A 20,313-nucleotide genomic window follows, 5' to 3' on the forward strand; every position below is an offset into this window, starting at 1 on the left:
GTTATTTAAACAAAGAGTCAAGTTTTTAAAATACCAGGTTCTGTTTTCTGCACCTGACTGTTTTGGACAGCATGAGAAAGGTGTCCTCTCTCCTTTTGGATTAAAAACAGAGAAGCTGAAAAAGGCTGGAGCTGCCAGCACTAAGAGGTTTGCTGCATTTTCTGAGACAAAGCAAGAGGAACATACAAGGAAGGACAGACAAATGCAACTTCTTCACTCTTACCTGCACTCTCTGGGGCAGAGGTGATGTAAGACCAGCTGCAGTTTGTCACCTGGTTGCCTTCCTGGGAGCTGGTTCCCATGTTTGCTTCCTTTTAACTCACATTTCTTGTACCTGAATTTTCTTGTATATTTGATACCATTTTTTCAAACTTAGAAAAGTTGATTTTTTTTTTTTTTCAGATTTCTTTAAATAGCACTGCGAGCAGTGTGGACCAGGTCCAGTATCCCAGCTCATCCTTCAAAAACATTTGCAAAATGAACTGTTTGGCTCCCTTATTGTCCCATGGCGAGGGATGTCCCTGGTGCGTGGATGGCAGCACCAGCCGGACACCAAGCACCTCAGAGTAGCACATGAGGCACTTCTCAGATATGCTCATGTATGTTCTGTACCTTGGGGCATTGCTCCTCCAGACAGAAACTGGGAAGCACCAGTCTATCCAACTGTCAGGGCACGAGTGGATGGCCGTGCCATTCTCCAGGATGGTCCCTGGACCACAGACTCCAACGCAGGCTTGAGGCAGGGCTCCATACAAACAACATTACTGCCTTCCCTTGTTCCTTTTGCACGGGACAATCAAACAAGGAACCCAAAGCTTGGAAATAAACACCAGCACAGAAAGGAATGCTTACCATTCAATATATTATTCCCTTGCATACAAAGTATTTTGCCTCTATAATAGCACACAGGTATTGAAATACGATGGCAAATGCAGAAAGACCATACAGACGTGTCTTATGCGTCTTTTAATTTCCTTTTGAGTATAAGCAGAAAGAAAAGAAACACGGTACAGGAAAGTGCTTACAAAACAACCCCCAGTTTGTAGAAAAACAATAGCATTGATATAAAAAACCCAGAGTTGTTTCCTGAAAAAGAAATGTCTAACGTCTCTGGTCCTCAAAGTCTGTTCCTATTTAATGAAGGCCATTAATGAACCACAGGATCAGTGCTCCATCATTTTTTTCCCTTATAGTTATTAAATATTTTTCAAGGTTTCTCTTACTCTGTTAATAGCTGCTATGAAACTATATGGTAGAAATTAATGTGTACAGGTCAAAATAATATTTCTTTTTATAAATAGCCATTCACTTCATTAGAGAAAATATAATAAGCCTGTACTTTCTAAGCACCACTGTTTCTTTCTAAAGTTCATAGTGCAATTTTCCCTTTCCCCCTACAGAAGTTATACATAAGCAATTATCATTAAAAAAAAATCACTACTCCATTACTACTCCTTTCCCTTTTCCCCTTTTCCTCTTTCTCTTTCCCTTTTCCCTTTCCCTTTTTCCCTTTTCTTTTCTTTCACCTTTGAAATGGTATTTTTGGCATTTTTCACAGAAAGGTAGAATTTGTTATTGTTATGCATAGACATACAACGTAGGCAAAATACCAGTCTGTCTAAGACATGATCGTATCTACTTATGCATTATTAAGCCAAAAACCCCAAATTATGGGTAAGAGTCTCATTCTTTCCTCTAAGTCTGAACACTGATAACAGCAGCAGAGGCACACACAAATAGCTGCCGCACTGTAACGCGGCCCTGCTCGCCTGCGAGATGTCTGCCAGCTGATGTGACCGCGTCGATCCCTGACTGCCAGGCTGATGGGTGTCACCCTGAGGTCTGAACACAGCCCAGCACATGCATGGGTTATGAATCCAGGGATCGGATCGTTTATCACTATTGATCCGGGTGTTTGGTTAGAGACTGGTTGCACATCCTTTGGGGAGCTCTGCAAAAGATCCCAAGGTTGGGTTCATTAACTATTTGCATCCAAAATTGCAAGACTTATCCGAAGTAGCAGATAAGCCTCTTTGGTTTTCCAAACTGCTGGCAATTTTGTGCTGAAAAGCTTCCTTTCCTTGTACTTCGTGCTCCTGGCTGCCCCGACATATAAGGCGACGGGGCAGCATCTTCCTATCGCTAAGTAAAATCGTGGAGAAAGAGATAAGGGACATAGTCATAGACTACAACAATAATCTGGTCACATCACCCCCGTTCGACGTGCTAGGAAGCTCTGCGAAAACGTGGCACAGCACAAGCGGCGGGCTATGTACAGGCAGGAGCCACCGCCCAGCCGTGTTGGGTGCTCGTGGGAGCTGGCTCCTCAAGTTAAAATTAAAAAAAAAAAGCCAAGGTCTGGTTGTACATAGAATGGCGGATGGGCAAGGAGCGCAGATGCCTTACCAGGAAGAGCCGAAGCAACACAGAAGTAGGCGTAAAGCAGGCTGTTTGTGAAGGGGGGGGCAGAGTTATCTGTGAGTACAGAGCGATCTTGTTGAAAGGAGGCAGAGCCAGCGCTGAAGCCTCCGTTTGCAGATGGTCTGCGAGTGAGTAGGAAGCCGGGGAAACACTGCAGGTGCCTGCAGTGGAGTCCCCTGGCCAAGAGCAAGGGGTGGCTTGGCAGGGAGCCCCCCCCATGCCCTGCCGCAGACCCCGCAGGGTGATAACCCAGCAGGGACGCTTTCGGCTTCACGTTAGGGTTTTGTGACAACGTCCATAAGAAACTGCATTGCTTCTCAGCGCACAGCCCCCGGGAACATATGGCCTGATCAGCCTGTCTGGGGTGAGTTAATACCCCGCTGCCAGATGGAGCCAGGAAGCACAGTGGCACATGCAATTAGGAGACAAAAAAATGTTTTTTTTTTTTAAAAAGCGAGTTCACTTCAGAGCCCTGTGAAAAAGGGGCTCGAGCTGAAGATCCATCTGCAGGAATTTTCCTAAACCTGGGGTAGATCTTGATTTATTTGAAACACCTGATGATTTTTTTTACTGCTTTCTTCCCTTTTTCACTGATAAAGGCACTGGATTAACTAAAACTACAGAGCATTAATAAATATCATGTTAGCACCAAACCAGTGCTTTTAGCACTGGCCACAGAGGTCATGTGAAATTCGAAACATACCTAAAAGATAAAGATTGCTAATGCAACTAGCACTGTATTCATTGTCATGTTTTCCTTGAGTGCTGTCGGCCTAATCCCTAAAATAAAATTTAAGCACATCTTGTCTATTTTCCTTACATAAAAACAGATTGAAATGCCAAAAATACCCCTATGCAGATTGTGTAGCACCGTAGAGGGCCAAAGCAGCCCGTAACTGAAGGAAAATTACGGATTGAAAGTAAACAACTGAATACAGTGACAATAAAGTATCACTTGTCGTAATGCTACATATAATGTAGAGTACACAAAATGCAGTGGTTTGACTGCAGGATTGAACAATAAAAAATAAAAAATAGTAAAAGCAGCCTTAATATAATGATTTTACGTACAAAAATATTAAATCGAAATAAATAATTCCAAACATAAATATTATACTGTACATCAAGAATAATATGCGATCTATATACACAAATAAACAGATTAAAAAGTGGAAGGGAGAGGTATTGCATCGCTATCCTTCATCCGTCTCATCTCCGCTGGCTGCTGTCAGAGAACCTGGAAAATACAGACAAGGTGCACATTAGAGTCACATCATCACCTTCGCCTCTGAAACCTGTAACTAGAGATCAGCACAAGAGCGGAGCCAAGGCGGGTGCCAGTGAGGTGGGAAGTGTGTTTCCAGCTGACAGTGCTATACCCGTAAGGGTTGCTGGGGGAAGCGAGGACTGGGAGTGCGGGATCCCACCGCTCCCCGGACACTGCATGGGGTGGGCGGCTGTCACCAATCCATTCGACGCATGAGTGGCCTGATCTGCTCCTTCAGGACCTTTTTGGGAAGATTTCCCTTTGTGCAGAAGCAGCTGGGAACTCACCATCACTATAACACCTGAACATCGAGGCCTGTTCCAGATGATGGAGTACATTTCCCACAGTAACCGCCACATTTCCCGACTACTTTGGTACCATCCTGCAGGCAAAATCAGAAATAACATCTCACGTAAGGGCTCAGGAACTCCACGCTGTGAAAGGGCCAGATCTGGGTTATTCTAGCCAGGATTTTTAATAGAAAATGTCTTGGAAGGAAAACAAATTATGCCTAAATCAATCTACAAAATCACTGTTATATTTAAATGTATGCAAATGTAATTCCCTTTAGTGCTACCAGGTCAGATGGTGAACAGAAATAAGAAAGGGTAGTTTTGATTTAATACACTGAAAGATGCCCAAGGAGAAGGCCATTTGGAGGGATATCTCAAGGGTATCTGCTTTCTCCAATTTGCCCCACAGTGAATAACCGTAATTAGCGGAAAACTTGGCTCACACAAGAGCAAAACCACATCTAGACAATAATAGCTCCTCAGTTGTGCCTGAGCACATGAAGGGCACGGGAAGGATACATGCAGGCAGCACCAAGAAACACCCACTGGGAAGGGAAGACCTGGAGTGGCTCCAGAGCCAAGGCGAGAGGGACAGTGACGGGGTGAGGCTGAAGTGCCATCCCCTCTCATCTCTGCATTGCCACAGCCAGGAGAGACAGAGGAGGATGCAGAGTGGTCCTGGGGTTGGCCCGGTCTCCAGGAGAGCCCAGCAAGCGTGGTGCAGCTCCGGTCTTGAGTCAGAAGATGAATACCTCCATCTGGCCTTCCTTATCCCACCTCTGCAGAGTCTTTCTTCTCTTGGTCATTACAATGGGCAGACAGTCCTTCAGGGCAATTCAACCCTCAATTACCAGAAAATTGGACTTAAGTGCAGGACAAGCTTGCACAAAGCATTTATTTTTAAACGAGCTCCATCCTGCCCTTGACACTATTGATCTGTGATTGCAGCAGGCTGCTATCATCTCTTCTCACTATACCTGCCTTTCTTCTGCTCCTGCGGGCAATTACACCCCTGGAACAGCGTTTGACAGATGCCACTGGGTGACGGAGGTAAGTAAGAGTTGTCTCTTAGACCCCTTGTCCCTTAAAGTTTGTTTTAATTCTCCCAGCTGTGATGGCGGCTGCTCCACGCAACCCCAAAGTCAGCTGTCCGGGCTTCTCCTTTCTGAAGGGGAGAAAAACAGCAAAGCACCTGCCAGAACTAAGCCATGGAGTCTGTGCTGGTCCTCTTCTACCTGTGCTGAAGGATGCTTTGCTGCAGCATGGTCGGACCAGGAGCATTTAATTCTCCTTTAAGAGCCCCAGCACTGATGAGGCTCATGGGTTTAAGGGGCTCCCCAGAGCCAGGGAGATTGAAAGCAGTAACAGGAGAGGATTTTTGCAAATTGCTTTTTGTTACATTATTGTGGTGACCTCCTTCGGAGAGTTTTAACAGGGGCAACCGGGACGGCTCACATGAAGTAACAGCCAAAGAAGCGACCCTGGGTTTCTCTAATTTCAGAGCATGACACAGAAGCAACGCTGTGAAGGTACGCAGCGATGGAGGTGTTAATGGGAAGGAAAATTAAGCTGTACAAGTTCAAATTTGGCTGTGGAGTGATTTTGAAGGCCTGCCTGGCTTACCTGGAGGCCTCAGGTCAGCAGAGCCACAGGCAGCCGCAGGAGACAGTGCCCCGGGGTGCAGCACGCTGCGGGGCAGCCCCAGCCCATCGGAGCTCGGGTCTCTCCCAGGGAGATAAACCCAGCCCAGCCCAGCGGGAAGGGCCACGTTCTCTACAGTTTACTGGCCGTATTTTGGGAACAATTCCTACTCAGGGCACTCGCCTGGTACCCAGACCCTCTCCAGCAGGTCAAGCCCTCCTCTGCAGCCCTGACCCTGCACACCCCGGTCCTGCCTGCTGTGTGATGCACGCTCCGTGCCGGACACCTCAGACAACTAATTAAGGATATGTCTGCCCCACAGCATGCAGCGTTTTCAGCTTCACAGTTAAGCAGGCTCACTAATTAATTGCAATAATTCAAATCAAGTTAAACCTGCTAGGGACCCCCCACCTACAACACTTCTTTTCTGGTGTCAGATGTTAGATTTTTGTTAGTCTCTACTTGGAAGATGTCACCACGAAAGCCAATGCAGCAATTGAAAACTTCTCATGAGCAGGTATAACCATAATTAAAGTTACAACTTACTGGGGATTTTTGAATTTCTGACACTGCGTAATTCCCTTGCGAGAGCCACTTTGCCATTCCCGTTAAGGACAGGCCTGTCCCGTAAAGGTCTATGCTGAAGCGACCCTAAAAAACAAGCAAATGAGCCTGGTTATCCCAAAATGCCATATTTTCGTCTCCCACAGCTTGCCACGGCATCACTCTTCTAACAGCACCTTGACGGCAATGTTTTCAGTTTTTCCCATCGCTCTGATAGCGATTAGCACATATTGTACAAATCACAGCATGTCTCGGGTCAGGGATTTCCTTCTCGTTGGTGGCTGCAGGGAAGGAGGGGCTTTATCTCGGTTTTGCACCGTTTTTTCTCGGTTTTGCACTGCCTTTTCGCGGTTGGCCGGCTGAGGGCATTCTTGGCTTTTCCATGGCGAACTACAGAACTGACGTGCTCCAGCAGCTGATGGGAAAGGTACCCCAGGGATGTGCTGCAGCCGCTCTCTCTGCTCCCTCCTCGACTGGAGAGGGCACACTTGTTCTTATTTTCCTTATTTTATTTTCCATTGGGCTCTCTTATTTTTTTTTTCCCCAGACTTCAGTAAAATCAAAACTCTTTCATTTGTTTATTTCTTAAATATGTCCTTCACTTCATTCCACCCTGTCTCCAAATGTACAAAATGGGTGGAAAATTAAGGGCGATGTCTGCATCCAACACCGTTCCCCCCAGCCTTCCCCTTACTGCCATGGCAGACCCCAGCCCTGCCTGTTTCTGGACCCAAGGAGGGATCCTGTGGCCACATCCCCAGGCTGACCCACAGCCCACCACAGCCGTGCGGTACCAGATAGCTATTAGCTTTGCTCCCTGCACTTGCTGCCTTGGGAATGTTGATTTTCTGCAAGGAGCAAACTGTCTGGGTCAGGTGGATGGATATTAACATGCATGAGCCTTCCCGAGGTAAGAAGTCAATCCCTAAGCCGCCGAACTGTGTGGAGAAGTGTCAGCGCTGAAAGGAGGGAGGGGAGGAGATGGAGAGGTTTGCGCTCTGCCGTCTATTACTGCGACTCCCTAATTAATGTCCTTTGCAAGCGTGGTCCACCCGATACCTTGGACTATCTGACTATCCAAACACATGACTTGCCATCCCCCACTCCACAAAAACTAGGTGTGCTGGGGACACGGAGCAAGCCACCTGTAGCACAATGTTAATTAGTCTCCTAAAGACTTTCAAGAAAGTATATTTCTTCCAAGCCACGGGGCTAGACATCCTGCATCGCCTCCTGAAGCTACTGAGGATGTGACTTAGCCTGTGCCCAGCTCTGTGCTTTGTTGGCTGGGCACCCTGCGGTGCTGATACAGGCTGGATTTGCCCTGACGTGCAGACACCACCTTCGTTTCATTGGCGTTTTCCCAGCCTCAAAGTGGAGTGAGTGGTGGCCCCACCGGGCTGCTGTGAAAATAAGCAGCAGGGCGTGGGGATGGTGGGGCAGCAGCTGGCAGGTGCCATCGTGGGCTCTGATGGATGGGCTCCATCGGTCCAGTGGCAGAAACTCGACCTGTTCCTGCCCTGCAAAGGCTCTCCCTTCTCCCTCTTGGGCATCTCCCCCCTAAGCTGGCTTGGCAGGAGTCCTGATGTCTGTCTGCTGCCTTCTCCATCCAGAGGCGTTATTTATCTCACCCATCTTCTTGCACCCCCATTTCAGCAGAGGCACAGAGGCAAGGTCCCAGGGCATCCTGATGGCCTGACTCACTGCTGCTCTCCCTGCCCAGCATTTCCACCAAGCTCTGCCACGGACCGATCCCCTGCCTTCAACTACACATGCAAAGCCCAGCCCTTCTCCCACAGCTTATTTCTTCTTCCTATTCTCTTCTACTGTTGACTATCTGAGGCCCTGGGGAACGTCCCTTAGCCGGTCCCGATGCTGGCCTGATAATAACCTGATATTTTCCAATATGGAAAACAGAAAGTGCTTTCTGCACAGACAAAGGGAAAAGTTTCTGACCACTGAGACGAGAATGTGACACTCACTGGAGTTGGGCTGATGTGATCAGCAGTAATTAATAGAGGGCCTGAACATAACAAATGGCACCGATACCTATGAAATGCTATTGTCAAATACCTGCGGGCATTTGGCTGCACTGTAGCAGTCCCCAGCAGTGGCATAAGGAACGGGTCGTCCATCATGTGTCCGTGCAAACTGTAAATCAGTCGCTGTGGAGAGTATTTGGTGAATAATACAGAAAGAAAGATGCAGGGAGAGAGACAGAATAAATGTAAACATGCTCTTCGCTAACGTTTAAATTCACTAAAGCTGGTTTCATGCATTAATCTTGAGAGTCAAGACCTCATCTGCTGGATTTTTAATATTAAATCCCCAATTCATCCCATATGTGACTCCCAGTATGCGAGCATTGAATTTAACGGGACGCTCACACGCTCAATGCTTACAGCTCAGTTTAACAACATTGGTAATTCAGGTCCTAGGTAGAAGTAACAACAAAACTCAAATCCATGACTTAGGTTTTATTTCTCTATCAGAAAATTCCCCACTTTCAAGAAGGCCACGGGACTTCCTAAATCTCCCTTTCAAACAAAGGCAACCAACCATTTCTGTGCTCTCGGGGCTGCCCCAGCTCAGGGGCAGGGGTTGCAAAGGCAATTGGGGTATTTTGCTCTGGAGGGATCTGAAGTAACCAAGACTCATTTAGATGGGGACATGAGATAGCTCCTGCCTGACAGAGGTAGGTGCCCAGCTCCTTTTGAAATTCAAAGGAAGCTGGTATCAAATTCCCCCGAGAGTGGTTCCTTTGAGATCTTTACCTAGGAGCTTTTACAGACTATTAGTAGCTTTTTACAGACTGATAGACTGGGAGGTCTCATGGCTTGAAAATTAAGTGATTAAAAAACCCTATCAGATAAAAAGTCATTTACTAGGAAGGATTTTGATTTGCTAAAAAATCTCCACTATTTTCTGACTGAATCCCCAAAAATATGTTGTATTTTTAAGCATTTGCTGGAAACTGACAGCATCCCTGGAGTCAAGGGGACTGAAACTGTAACGCTATGGGATGCTGCAGGCTCTCTGGCAGCAGGATGGCTCCCAGCTCCCATGAATGACACGAGAGACAGCGTATGCCTTACACTGCACAGCTACAGTCCCCTCCTCCCCTGCAAATCCATGGCCCCAGCCCCATCACTCTCAACACACGTTATTTCCCCATGGTCTGGCTCTGCCAAGAGCCTCCTCTGCCCCAGCCCGGAGGGAGCAGCATCCCCGACCCCAGCAGAGTCCCCTGCACTGGGATCCCCTGACACATCTGTGTGTAAAACGGGGTCCAGCTCCTGCCTGGTTAACCTTTCTGTCTGAATCCAGTCTGAAAACAGGAGACCAAATGAAATAAAATCCTCAAAAAAATACGCTGGCCTGCCGGGAGCACACAAATACTCATTCTGCATAGCAGATGCACCAGCAACTGTCTTAATATTTTCCCGTATTACAGAGAAATTGTGTGAGCATCTCTGATGTACTCAGGTCACAGTCTCTAAGTGTAAAGCAGCAAACAGCTGACCAAGTTTAAAAGCGGTTTTTAACAGGAGAGCACACGAATATTGCTCACTAGAGCACTACTGCTCGTTTGTAGTTACAGCTATATTTGTGTAAAATAAACATTTTTTTTTAATGGCAAGGCCCTGTTTTTACTCACTTATTATTTGCATAGTGTTCAGGTCCAGCCTTACTTTGCTGAAGGTGGAAAACCCAGCTGCTGTGTAATCTTTCCTACACTGGCAGTCTTCTCGTCTGCTCCCGTTATACGGACATTCAGTCGGGTTATGCAATCTAAATCAAAAGAAAACCCTTTCTACTCATGACCGGAAAATATTGCCATGGAAAACAAAAATATTGCGAAGCTCAGGATTAAGGGATTTCTTACCTGTATCCATACACTTCTGAAAAATTCTCTGCATCCCCATTTACAAGGGTCACGTACTCCTTTGGGCTGTCAGTCTGCATCCCAGAGCAATACACCTGAGCGAGAGAAGCCAGAACTTTGTCAGGTATCATGTGCAAAGGGATGTCCGAGAAAACTGAAGGTAAGAAATGCAAGAGTGGAAGCGAAGAGCACACGCAGGGTCCTCTTGCATCTTCAGGAAATGCATTAACTATCAATCTGTTGCTGAAATGCACCTTTAATGTCTTTCCTTTGACTTGAAGGAAATATTCGCCATCTTCAGTGACACCTTTGAGAGCCTTAAAGTCTTTGCAACTCCTTGGTAATTCACCTGAAACAAAACAGAAATACTTGTAGTCACTGAGCAACTGTACGTTAAAATTCCTTTTGTAACACTGTGAAGCATCTAAAGCATCAAAACACCTTATTTATTTTTAAGAGGTCTCCCTGAAGTGCCTTAGTACTTAGCTGGATGGCTCCCAATGCTTGGAAATACTGCACATCTCTAGGAGTTTGATGGGAACAGATGCGCAAGCCACGAGAAAGGCAAAGGAAGGTACAAATCTGCAGACTTACAGTCGTGGACGTTGTGACATGTCCTCCTCTCTTCGGGTTTCAGATCCGCGTGGCACAAGCTGCTGACCTGGTCATCATTCGTCAAACACTGCACTGACCGGTGCATGACTCCAACTCCACAGGTGACAGAGCACTGCAAGGCAGAAGACAGAGATTCGTATTTTATCTCGAGTGTTTCTGGGCTCCAGAAGAACAGAGACAGCCTGTTTCCCTTGTATCAAAAGACTGCAGCAAACACCCTAGTCCTGCAAAGTGTTCAAACACAGGCTTAATTTTAATCAAACAAGTAAACCCTTTGATTACTAATCCTTTCATTATTATCATCGTCAGTAGTTACTTCAGGAAGACTACTGAACTTCACCTAGCACTTAAACACTTTACAGGATGAGGCAGTATTGGTTAAGGTGAACCATGCGCTCATGGGAAATTATTTATTTTTCACACTAGGAAGGTTGTACAAGAGAGAAATGTCCACCAGAGGCCTGAATGGTAGAAATCCTCTCCTGGTGGCTGGGACACATTGCTTGGGTCACTGACAGGGGCCTCTGAACAAATATGACATGGGTTGTTGTTTTCTATCCAAATTGCACCAAAACACCCACAGCCTCCAAACCCTCTGTCCCCTCACCCTCTGGAAAAATGCCTAAATCTGCACAAGCACCGTGTCATCCTCAAATGGTCCAAATCAAGGGCAATCTTAATGCTGAAACTGCACAAGTTACTGCAGCTACTGAGCAGCAGCTCGTCTGGGCTGGCTGCTGTTGAGCATGGGCTATGGGAGGTAGGAGCATCTTGCTTCCCCTCCACAACTTGTTCTTTCAGTACTTCAGAACTGAAAATCAGCTCCTTCTACAGGTACCAGCTTAGGCTGCCAAGAAAACAGCGCTGCTCATCTATTTAGAAATTACTAATCTAAAGGAGCACACCATGAAGGAAATGGTCTTCAATGGCTCATGGTATTCGCAACTTGGCATTTACTCTTTATCAGGTCCAAATCCATAAAACTTAACCAAGGAGGTGAGCAGGACTGTCGTGTCCATCAAAGGTGATGGCATTTTACATTAAATCCCTTTGAAAATCAGAGATAGAAAGGGTCGTGGCACTTGGTAGTCACTGGAACATTCAGCGGCCCAAAGCAAGGAGAAATGTCTTACTCTCTGAAATGGATACTCTTCGCAATGAAGTTGTATTAACGAGTTGGATATTTTGCACTGAAATTTTGGGGGAAAATACCAATTAATTGAGGCTGAGCTCTTTGCTGTAACTCCTCTGCCCTGACTCGCAGGGAGGATCTGAGGCTTCCTATGGGGCAGGAGGAACTTATGTTTCAAACGGCTGTGCCATTTACTGTGACAACTTCCACTACGTTTTGCTTGACTTGACCCTCATTGACTTGTAAAGGTTTGACAAATTCCTACAAATGCCTGAGCTGGGTTAATAAATCAAATTTATGGGGGAAATACCACATTTCAAAGAATGTCAGAAGCCCAAAGAAGTGAAATGTTATCACCTTAACTAAAATTCAATCTTGTAGTTCAGGCCCCAGAAGAGGCTCAACACAAATAACTTTGGCAGAAAGGTGAAGATCTTTCCCCTGCCCTGTCCCAGCATTTTTAAGAAAGGGTGGGGGGGAGAGGGGGGGAGAAAAAGAATGAAAAATCCTTTTAAGGCTAAAATTACCAGGTTTTGGCCTATTGGTGATTCCCAAGTCTTGCTCACACATGTGGGCAAGTGGGATCAACCCCAGCTGCCAACTATCCATCACTCCCTCTAACCTAGCACAAGGCTTTCAAGCCCCTTGTTTTCTGGCAATGACCCCACTTTCTGACTAAGCATTCAGCATGACCCTCAACACTGCGACAAATTTTGGCTACTACCAAATTTTCATGGAGATTGTGACTTCACTGGTGGCTGCTGGGACTCCCGCATACAATGGGGTTCAGTCTGGAGCACAGAGCCCTACACAGACCCACGCTGCTGCTGCATGAGGGTATTCATCACATTAATTTATGCAGTTCTTAAACGTTCCCTGGCCAAACCTTGGGACTGTGTCCCCTGTGTAAAAAAAAAAAAAAAAAGTTTCTTTCAAATTTTTCAGTTAAAAAAAGAAGCTTGCCAAACTTACGCTTCCCCAGTTGCCGACGCGCCAGGACGCCGAGACAGGGCACTCCCCGAGGTAGCAGGGCTGGATGTTGGGCGGCTGCGTGCCAGGACAGTTGACCGTGTTCTGGTACCCGTACTCGTAGTGGTCCTTCCCGGTGTAAATCTCGCTGCAGGACACCAGGCGCTGCCTGTATCCCTTCCCACACGTGACGGAGCACTGTGGGTGGAGGAAGCAGCTGTCAGCACCGCACATTGCTGTGCGTGGAGAAGAAAAGCAGCCTTGCCAGCTTGGAACATGGCAAGCTGCTCCAAGGGATTGCTAGTAACTCTTCCAGCCATCCATGGGTATTACGAGCAGCTACAAGCAGGCTGGTGCCCGACACTGTCTTTGAGCACCCAGTTCCTCCCTATAGCTGCTCCAGGACCCCCTACTCCAGGTCGGCTCCTGGACACAAGTTATCTCTCCCCAAGGGCAAAGAAAGGAGCAGAAGATCCTTGGAAACTCAGAAATGTCTCTGTTATTTGGGTTTTCTTTTTTTTGCCCTTTTTTTTTTTTTTTTTTTTGCCATAGGATGCACAGAGAAACAAAATGGTCAAGATTGACCCTGAATTACAGGTACTTGGCAGAAACTGGAAGAAAGGGGAGGTTTTCCCTGTAATGAGAGGACAAACAGTGCTTCTACCCTCCTCACCAAAAGGCTGAGCAGGAGCTGGGGTGAGCTGAGCTCCAGCTCTGTGAGCCCTCACCCACCTCCTCGTCTTTTTGGGCCTGAGAGCTCCCAGGGGGTCACAGGCGGTGGGAGCGGGTAGAAGGTGTCCGGGCAAGGGGCACCCTGATATTTCTCTTAGGAAACTACCCAGGAGACCAGGCTGCTCTGAAAAATTCTCATCTCTCCACATTTCTGCCTCCTGTGCTATCTTGGATGGCTTGTCTCTCCTCCCCCTCGGTCCCGGCATGTTTTTCTTTTTCCCTTTTCTTGTCCCTTCTTCCTAATCAGTGCTGTGTCAGCAGCTGCCTTGTCATTTCCCTCTGCTGTTCCTCCAAGTGGAAAGTAATCCTTCACTTGATGAAGAAGGAAACAGGCTGAGATTAGCCCAGGTCCTCCCACATGCAGCGCCTGCCACAAAGAAAACTCATCTGTTTTCCTTGCCGAGCCCTCTCCCAGTTGCAAGGGAGAACCTGCTGCCTTCGCTCATGCTGGATCCTCACTCCTGCCAAAGATGGCACCAAGGAAGGATGTGTCCCTGTGGTCACATCCAGGCTCGCCCTTCCCCCAGGATGCTCACCTGGACCCTCGCACATCTCGTGGGGCCCCGGAGCTCCTCAGGAGGGGAGGGGAATAAAACCAAATAAATAAACAAATGAAATAAAATGGCACAAAACCAAAGAGGGTGCGTGCTGGATGCGATGCACTTTGGAAGAAAATTGCCTCTAGATATTAGCTAGGACTCTGAGCACGCTGGCGTTTAGTTTTTAATATCTTGGTCTTCTCCCACAGCCTGGCTCCTTTCTCTCCAGCAGGGAAATTGCACACAGAAACAAACCAAGAAATAATAATTAAACCACGCAGCACTGCCCTGCCACTGTCGATTTGGGTTGCAATATCTCAGCGAGGCTGGTGGCGAGAGGAAGAGAACATGACCCGGTGCCGAGTGGTGCGGTCCCTGCGTGGGGACGGGGACTCACCTCTGACCACTCCCCAGTGATCCAGATGTACTCGCAGGGCGGCAGCCCGCAGCTCTCGATTTCGGGGGGCCGTTTGCTGGCGTCGCAGTAGCCACTGTTCTGCACCTGCTTGTTCTCATCCACGCAGACCACCTTGCGGTACCGGGATGCTTCCCCGCACGTCTTCACGCACTGTTTGCAAGAAACAATGGCTCATGCAACCCATGAGGGACTTCAGCAAATTAATCCGCATCCAGAGCAGCCCGAGTGAGCACATGGCTCTGTGCCCTATGCTGGCATCTCTCCTTGGTATCACCTGGGGGCAAATTTGAGACCAGGGCCCCGCTGTGCCAGGCACCACGGGAGCATCCAGTGACAAATTGTTCCCATCCTCTAGAGGTACTAACCCAAATCACAGACGTAGGGAGAGAGGAGAAACCAAGGTAACAGGCATTGGGATGGGGCAGATGCGGGGTCCAGCTGTGACAGGACCAAGAGATGCAGGGGTGGGCATGCCGGGTCAGGAGATGGGCCAAGGGGGAAAGAAAGGGGCCAATCCACAGAATCACAGAATCAATCAGGTTGGAAGAGACCTCTGGGATCATCGAGTCCAACCATTGCCCTGACACCACCATGTCAACTAGACCATGGCACTAAGTGCCATGTCCAGTCTTTTCTTAAACACATCCAGAGATGGTGACTCCACCACCTCCCCGGACAGCCCATTCCAATGTCTAATAACCCTTTCTGAGAAGAAATTCTTCCTAATGTCCAACCTGAACCTCCCCTGGCGAAGCTTGAGGCTGTGTCCTCTTGTCCTATTGCTAGTTGCCTGGGAGAAGAGGCCAACTCCCACTCCGCTACAACCTCCCTTCAGGTAGTTGTAGACTGCAATAAGGTCACCTCTGAGCCTCCTCTTCTCCAGGCTAAACAACCCCAGCTCCCTCAGCCGTTCCTCATAGGTCACACCCTCCAGACCCTTCACCAGCTTGGTCGCCCTCCTCTGGACTTGCTCCAACACCTCAACATCTTTCTTGAAGTGCGGGGCCCAGAACTGGACACAGTATTCAAGGTGTGGCCTCACCAGTGCCGAGTACAGAGGGACGATCACTTCCCTAGACCGGCTGGCTACACTATTCCTAATAGAGGCCAGGATGCCATTGGCCTTCTTGGCCACCTGGGCACACTACTGGCTCACGTTTAGCCGGCTGTCGATCAGCACCCCCGGGTCTGTCAATCAGTACCCCCAGGTTCCCATCATTTCAGCCCTTAGTAAATACAGCTGCCTGGAGAATGACAACACAGCCATCCCCCTTCCAAAACACCCACCATCACACCCTTGGCTGTGGCTGGTGTGGGGGGAGCCCCTCCTCTGGTCCCTGCCCGCAGGCAAGCAGCAGTGCTCTGCCCTGGCACGCCGTGGGGACACAGCTGTGACCCCACTGCAGCGGAGACAGCCCCGTGGGTTTGTTCTCTTTTAAATGCTGCCCTGCCCAATATCAAGAGGAACCCGTGCTAGCCGAGCACAACCGCTCCCCTGCTTCTGGAGACTTTAAGGACTCGGTTCTTTCTCTGCTTGTCTCTGAAAAACCAGCCCGGCTGCGAGGCTGCGCTCCTGGGAGTGGGTCTGTGCTTGGAGTGCATCTTACAAAACACACACATAAAACAAAATAAATCAGCGTAAGAGCAGCTGTCTGGATAAAATCCTATTTCCTTAAAGTTATCGCCTGTAATGGACTTCTAACACTTTCAGCTAACTGGATTAACAAGGAGAAAAATGCATGAAAATAATCATTTTATATAACGTGCAGGAAACGTCTCCCCTAAGGAAGAGGATAAAACATTCCATCAGACCATCCCTATCTGTACAGAAACACCATTTGAAGTCACCTAGGCTTGGAGGACCGTGCCAGTTTAATCTAGTTAACGTCTCACCCTCCGAACATCATTTCCAGCCTCCTCGAAGCAGCTCCTGCTCTCCTGGCTAGCCCACAATTAGCAAGATCTTAGTGGGTTCAGCTAATTGTGAAATGCAGGCACTGTCAGGCCCCCCTTTCTGTAATCAGCTGTCAGAACCAAGACAGCAAATTATGTGAGAACTTAGAAAAATCAGATCAATCCGTGGCAGGAGCAGCAAACCAGGAGAGCCGCAGCGAGCACAACATCACGTTGGTTGTAAATATTTAGTAACTGAGCAAAGTGGAGGGGGACGGGGAAAGAGAGGCAGCCCCACAAAGCAGCATTTATTCTGAAGGAATAACTTAGCAGCTCTTAGGCAACAGTCAACATTGCAAAATCCGCAGTCTGCCAAAAGACCCCAAGGGCTTCATGTGCTTTCAACCTTATTTACTCTTGCTTTAAGTCCTCAGAGTGGAAGCTCCTTCAAGGTCTGTGCCAAAACACAGCGATCCTATGGGGGCTGGAGGAATTTGCTGGAGTGTGATTTCCCCAGAGAGCAAACAAGCTGTGCTATATTTGCCCTTCTCTGACACCTCCCTAGTATATAAGTAAAATCTGAAAGGGGGTTATTGCATATGAATAAGGCATCATGAGCGCTCCATCGTCACGCAGCTTCCCCGAGCGGCACCTTTCAGGGGCAGCACTAACCCCGACCCTCCTGCTCCCTCCTAACGAAGGGCTCTCCAGCACAGTGGGAGCAGGGCTACGGGATGCTGAAAGTTCCCCTTGTCTCTGCTTTGGCATACGGCAGCCCAGCACATGGCCACCAGCGCAGGGTGAATCGTTCCAGCCCTGCATCACTCACAGCCAAAGGAGGCACGTTGCAAAGAGTGGGAAGAAACAAGGCTGATTTAATCTCCTCCCCTTTTTCCCTCCTTCATATATATTTAAGCCTAAATTTGCAAAGTACATTGGCTCACGATTAATTTTAGGAGGGTGAATAATCTCCATGCCATCAACGGGTCTTCCAACATTGGCCATGAAGAACATTGGTCTTCCAACAAAGCCCATCCTTGTTTAAAATCTTTAGTTGCTGGTGAGGGATTGACACTCTCGGGCACATGCCAGCCCGCTTTGGGTTTCTCTGCAAATAACAGTCATATGGCCAAATAAACCTGAGCCATCTCTGTGCTTTCCATCATCATCAGTAAATTAAAGTTTGATTATTTGTATTTTTAGGGATAACTGGCAATTAAAATAATCCCACTGAGATATTAAATATGGCTCAAAGACAGTGAGACCATCATAAAGCAAATCAAAGAGAAACACTGCAGAGGTTCCAATCAGCCACCCCAAGGTTAAAAAACATTTTTCAGATAGAAAGTGGACAGTTCAGCTAGTGTGAAAAAAGGCTATTTTTCCTTTTAATACGGTGATAGATTTTGTATGAAATCTCATGTTCATGACTGATCTAAATCTCACATAAAACAGCAGAGCCAGGGGATAACAGACATTAATAGCAAGAGCTGAAAAACAGGTCAGGCATTTGACAACATTTGTCTCTTCTGCCTCATTTCCCAAATTTTGAACTATTTTCCTGGCAGTTCAAATTAAGGACCATTTCAAGCACTTCTGCAAGTGTTTTAGAAGAGTAATAATAATAATTTAAAAACCCCAAAGGCATTGCTTTGCAAAAGCGTTCATTGTTGTCTTTTTCTTTTTTTCTGCAATCAAAATCTTTCACAGGGATGAAACAAAACCCCATGCCACGAACACTTCAAACATGCCTTGGGTAACTCTGCAATCCAAATTAGGCAAGGATGGCACGATTTTTCCCCAAATGGCAAATGACAAAGATTCAAGAATTGCATTGCAGCTTCCAGAGCTGTGAATTGTCCTTCCACAAAGGCTCACATTAAAAAAAACCCACCAAACTCTTCTTTCTCCCAATTTTTCCTTTTTCTTTGTGACCCTGGTCTGGGTTTTACTTTGACATTAGCAAGGCCCTTTCTATTGACTTTCTTCTGCCTGGCGTGGCCACTGAGAACAGCTAATTAATGGTGATCAACAGAGCAATAAACGGTTTCCAAAGAGTTCCCTATTCCTTTTCATTGGCAAGACCAACTTTTTTTCTAAACAACAACAAGAAGAAAAAGGAACAATAAAAAAAACCCTCTCCACAGATTCCCTTTAAAGATAAGAAATCAGGAACAAGACAGCACTGGGATGTTATATTACATCCTGCCTTTCATGTCAATTAGGGTCCATTGCTGTTCCCTGCTCAGAGAATACTAATGCAGTCTGTACCTCCTCACTATAAATAAAATGTGGCCAGTACTTATGGCTGGGGACAAGGTGCTATTACTTTTTTTTCACCAGGTACATCAGAACAAAATAAGAAGTGCTCAGTAGATGAACTGCTTGGAGTCAGCCATGGGGTGAACTCACACTGGCCATCTCCTGTAGGTTTCTATTAATGGTTATTTATGGGTGAGGAAACTTCCAGCCCACCCCTCTAGCAAATCTCCCCTGGGGAAAAAAAAAAAATCTCCATAACACATTAAAAATTTCCCCAATGCAATGAGGAGCCTGGGAAAACTTAGGTAAAAACATCAGCATCCACCTCCCACCAAGGGCTTGGCAGGGTTGGGGCAGGCAGGGGCCTCTCAGTGCTGGTTTGAAAAGTTGCAAAAATAAGGGAAAGAGGGTGAAAGGACGGGGTAGGAGCCATGGCTTTTCAGGGCTAATTACACTGTTGGGTAAGGACTGCAACTGCATGCTGTTTGGTGACCTACTTTACCGCCTGTAAATTTATTAGCTGAAGAAATTTAACGGGCTCTGTAAAAGCAAAAGTTCATTGCAAGGAATTTGCTAGAGACCCCTCAGCCGTTCCTACGTTTCTTTTCCAGGCTGGGATGTTTCCATGGGGGACCACTGCGTGGTCAGCTCGGCTTTGCCTCTTGCTGCATCCCATCACACCTCGGCTCCCCAGCAGGTGGGAATGGGAAACAGTCCCCTCTGGCCTCTTGTAGCTGTGGCCACGTTACATGGGATTATAAACCCATTTCCAGTGCTGCTGAGACCGGGGACCTCAACCAATTTCATCCCCTTTCAAGACCCCCATGGGCCATGCAGGAGCAACACAAAAGCAGCCTGACTGACAATGAAAGCCAGGCCCCTGTTTGATTAGTATTTCTCCTGCTCCCCAGAGTCGCTCACTGCAGGTGTCAGGGTGGTCAGGATCAGGCTCTGATCATGCACTTCCAAAGTCAGTGGGATCTTTGCTGTTCAAAGGGTGCGTGATCGAGCCCCTGCTGCCCTGTCACCGGGGCCAGCAATGGCTTTGCAGGGAGGCTGATGGACCTGGTGGGAGGTGTCTTCTGCCCCTCTCCATCCCCTGCGTCCCCATGGAGGGCGCATGATGGACAATCTCCCCTCTGCGTGACGAGGACATCCTCTCCATGGGAGTGGTGGCCTCTTCCACAGGCTGTGCACTGCTGGAGTCAGCCCCCCCGAGCTGGCAGCTCCACCACCTTCCCCATTTCCAAGGCTGGCAGTCCCTGCACCGCAGGGAAGAGCCTGGCACAGTGGGACAGGGATAGAGAAGAACTGGGGCAGGACTCTCACCCAGGGATGGCTCAAACCAGAATAAAACCAGAATGAAAATAATAATTTTGGTGCCTGGTCTGAACTCTCTCTGTCATAACCTGTTGTGCACTTGAAGTCTGCCACGGTATCCTGCGGGCAGCCGATGGGAGGGCTCCTCCTGGACCCCTTCCTCCTGCCTGGGGTCCCCTTGTCCTCCTGCCACCACCCACCAGCCTCGGGCCAATCCATCGCCCACACTGCAGGCGAGTCGGAGCTGCTCCCCGAACCACTGGTGCAGCAGCTTTATATCCCCCTCTCCAGCCTCAGGGGCTGGTTTTGCTGGGGATGGATCCCAGTCACTCAGAAAAGCAGTGTCCCATGGGAGGCCTCA

At 47.8% G+C, this 20,313-nt stretch overlaps 1 protein-coding gene across 2 annotated transcripts in view; it reads right to left on the reverse strand.

Moving 5' to 3' along the window:
- Positions 1–870: 870 nt before the first annotated feature.
- The window catches only part of ADAMTS9 (ADAM metallopeptidase with thrombospondin type 1 motif 9), an 85,070-nt gene continuing 65,627 nt past the window's right edge, over positions 871–20,313 (reverse strand). The window contains exons 31-40 of one of the 2 annotated variants that reach the window (XM_068409740.1): positions 14,457–14,627; positions 12,792–12,986; positions 10,667–10,799; positions 10,327–10,421; positions 10,073–10,167; positions 9,845–9,978; positions 8,260–8,351; positions 6,169–6,273; positions 3,976–4,070; positions 871–3,658 (exon numbers count right to left, since the gene is read on the reverse strand). In XM_068409740.1, the coding sequence (XP_068265841.1) occupies positions 3,981–4,070; positions 6,169–6,273; positions 8,260–8,351; positions 9,845–9,978; positions 10,073–10,167; positions 10,327–10,421; positions 10,667–10,799; positions 12,792–12,986; positions 14,457–14,627 (1,110 nt within the window). In that variant the 3' untranslated portion in view covers positions 871–3,658; positions 3,976–3,980. Of the gene's footprint in view, positions 3,659–3,975; positions 4,071–6,168; positions 6,274–8,259; positions 8,352–9,844; positions 9,979–10,072; positions 10,168–10,326; positions 10,422–10,666; positions 10,800–12,791; positions 12,987–14,456; positions 14,628–20,313 lie in introns of those variants that run through there. The other variant, XM_068409741.1, reaches the window with a different exon arrangement.

The sequence above is a fragment of the Nyctibius grandis genome, chromosome 10 (assembly GCF_013368605.1).
Source record: "Nyctibius grandis isolate bNycGra1 chromosome 10, bNycGra1.pri, whole genome shotgun sequence".
Taxonomy (NCBI): domain Eukaryota; kingdom Metazoa; phylum Chordata; class Aves; order Nyctibiiformes; family Nyctibiidae; genus Nyctibius; species Nyctibius grandis.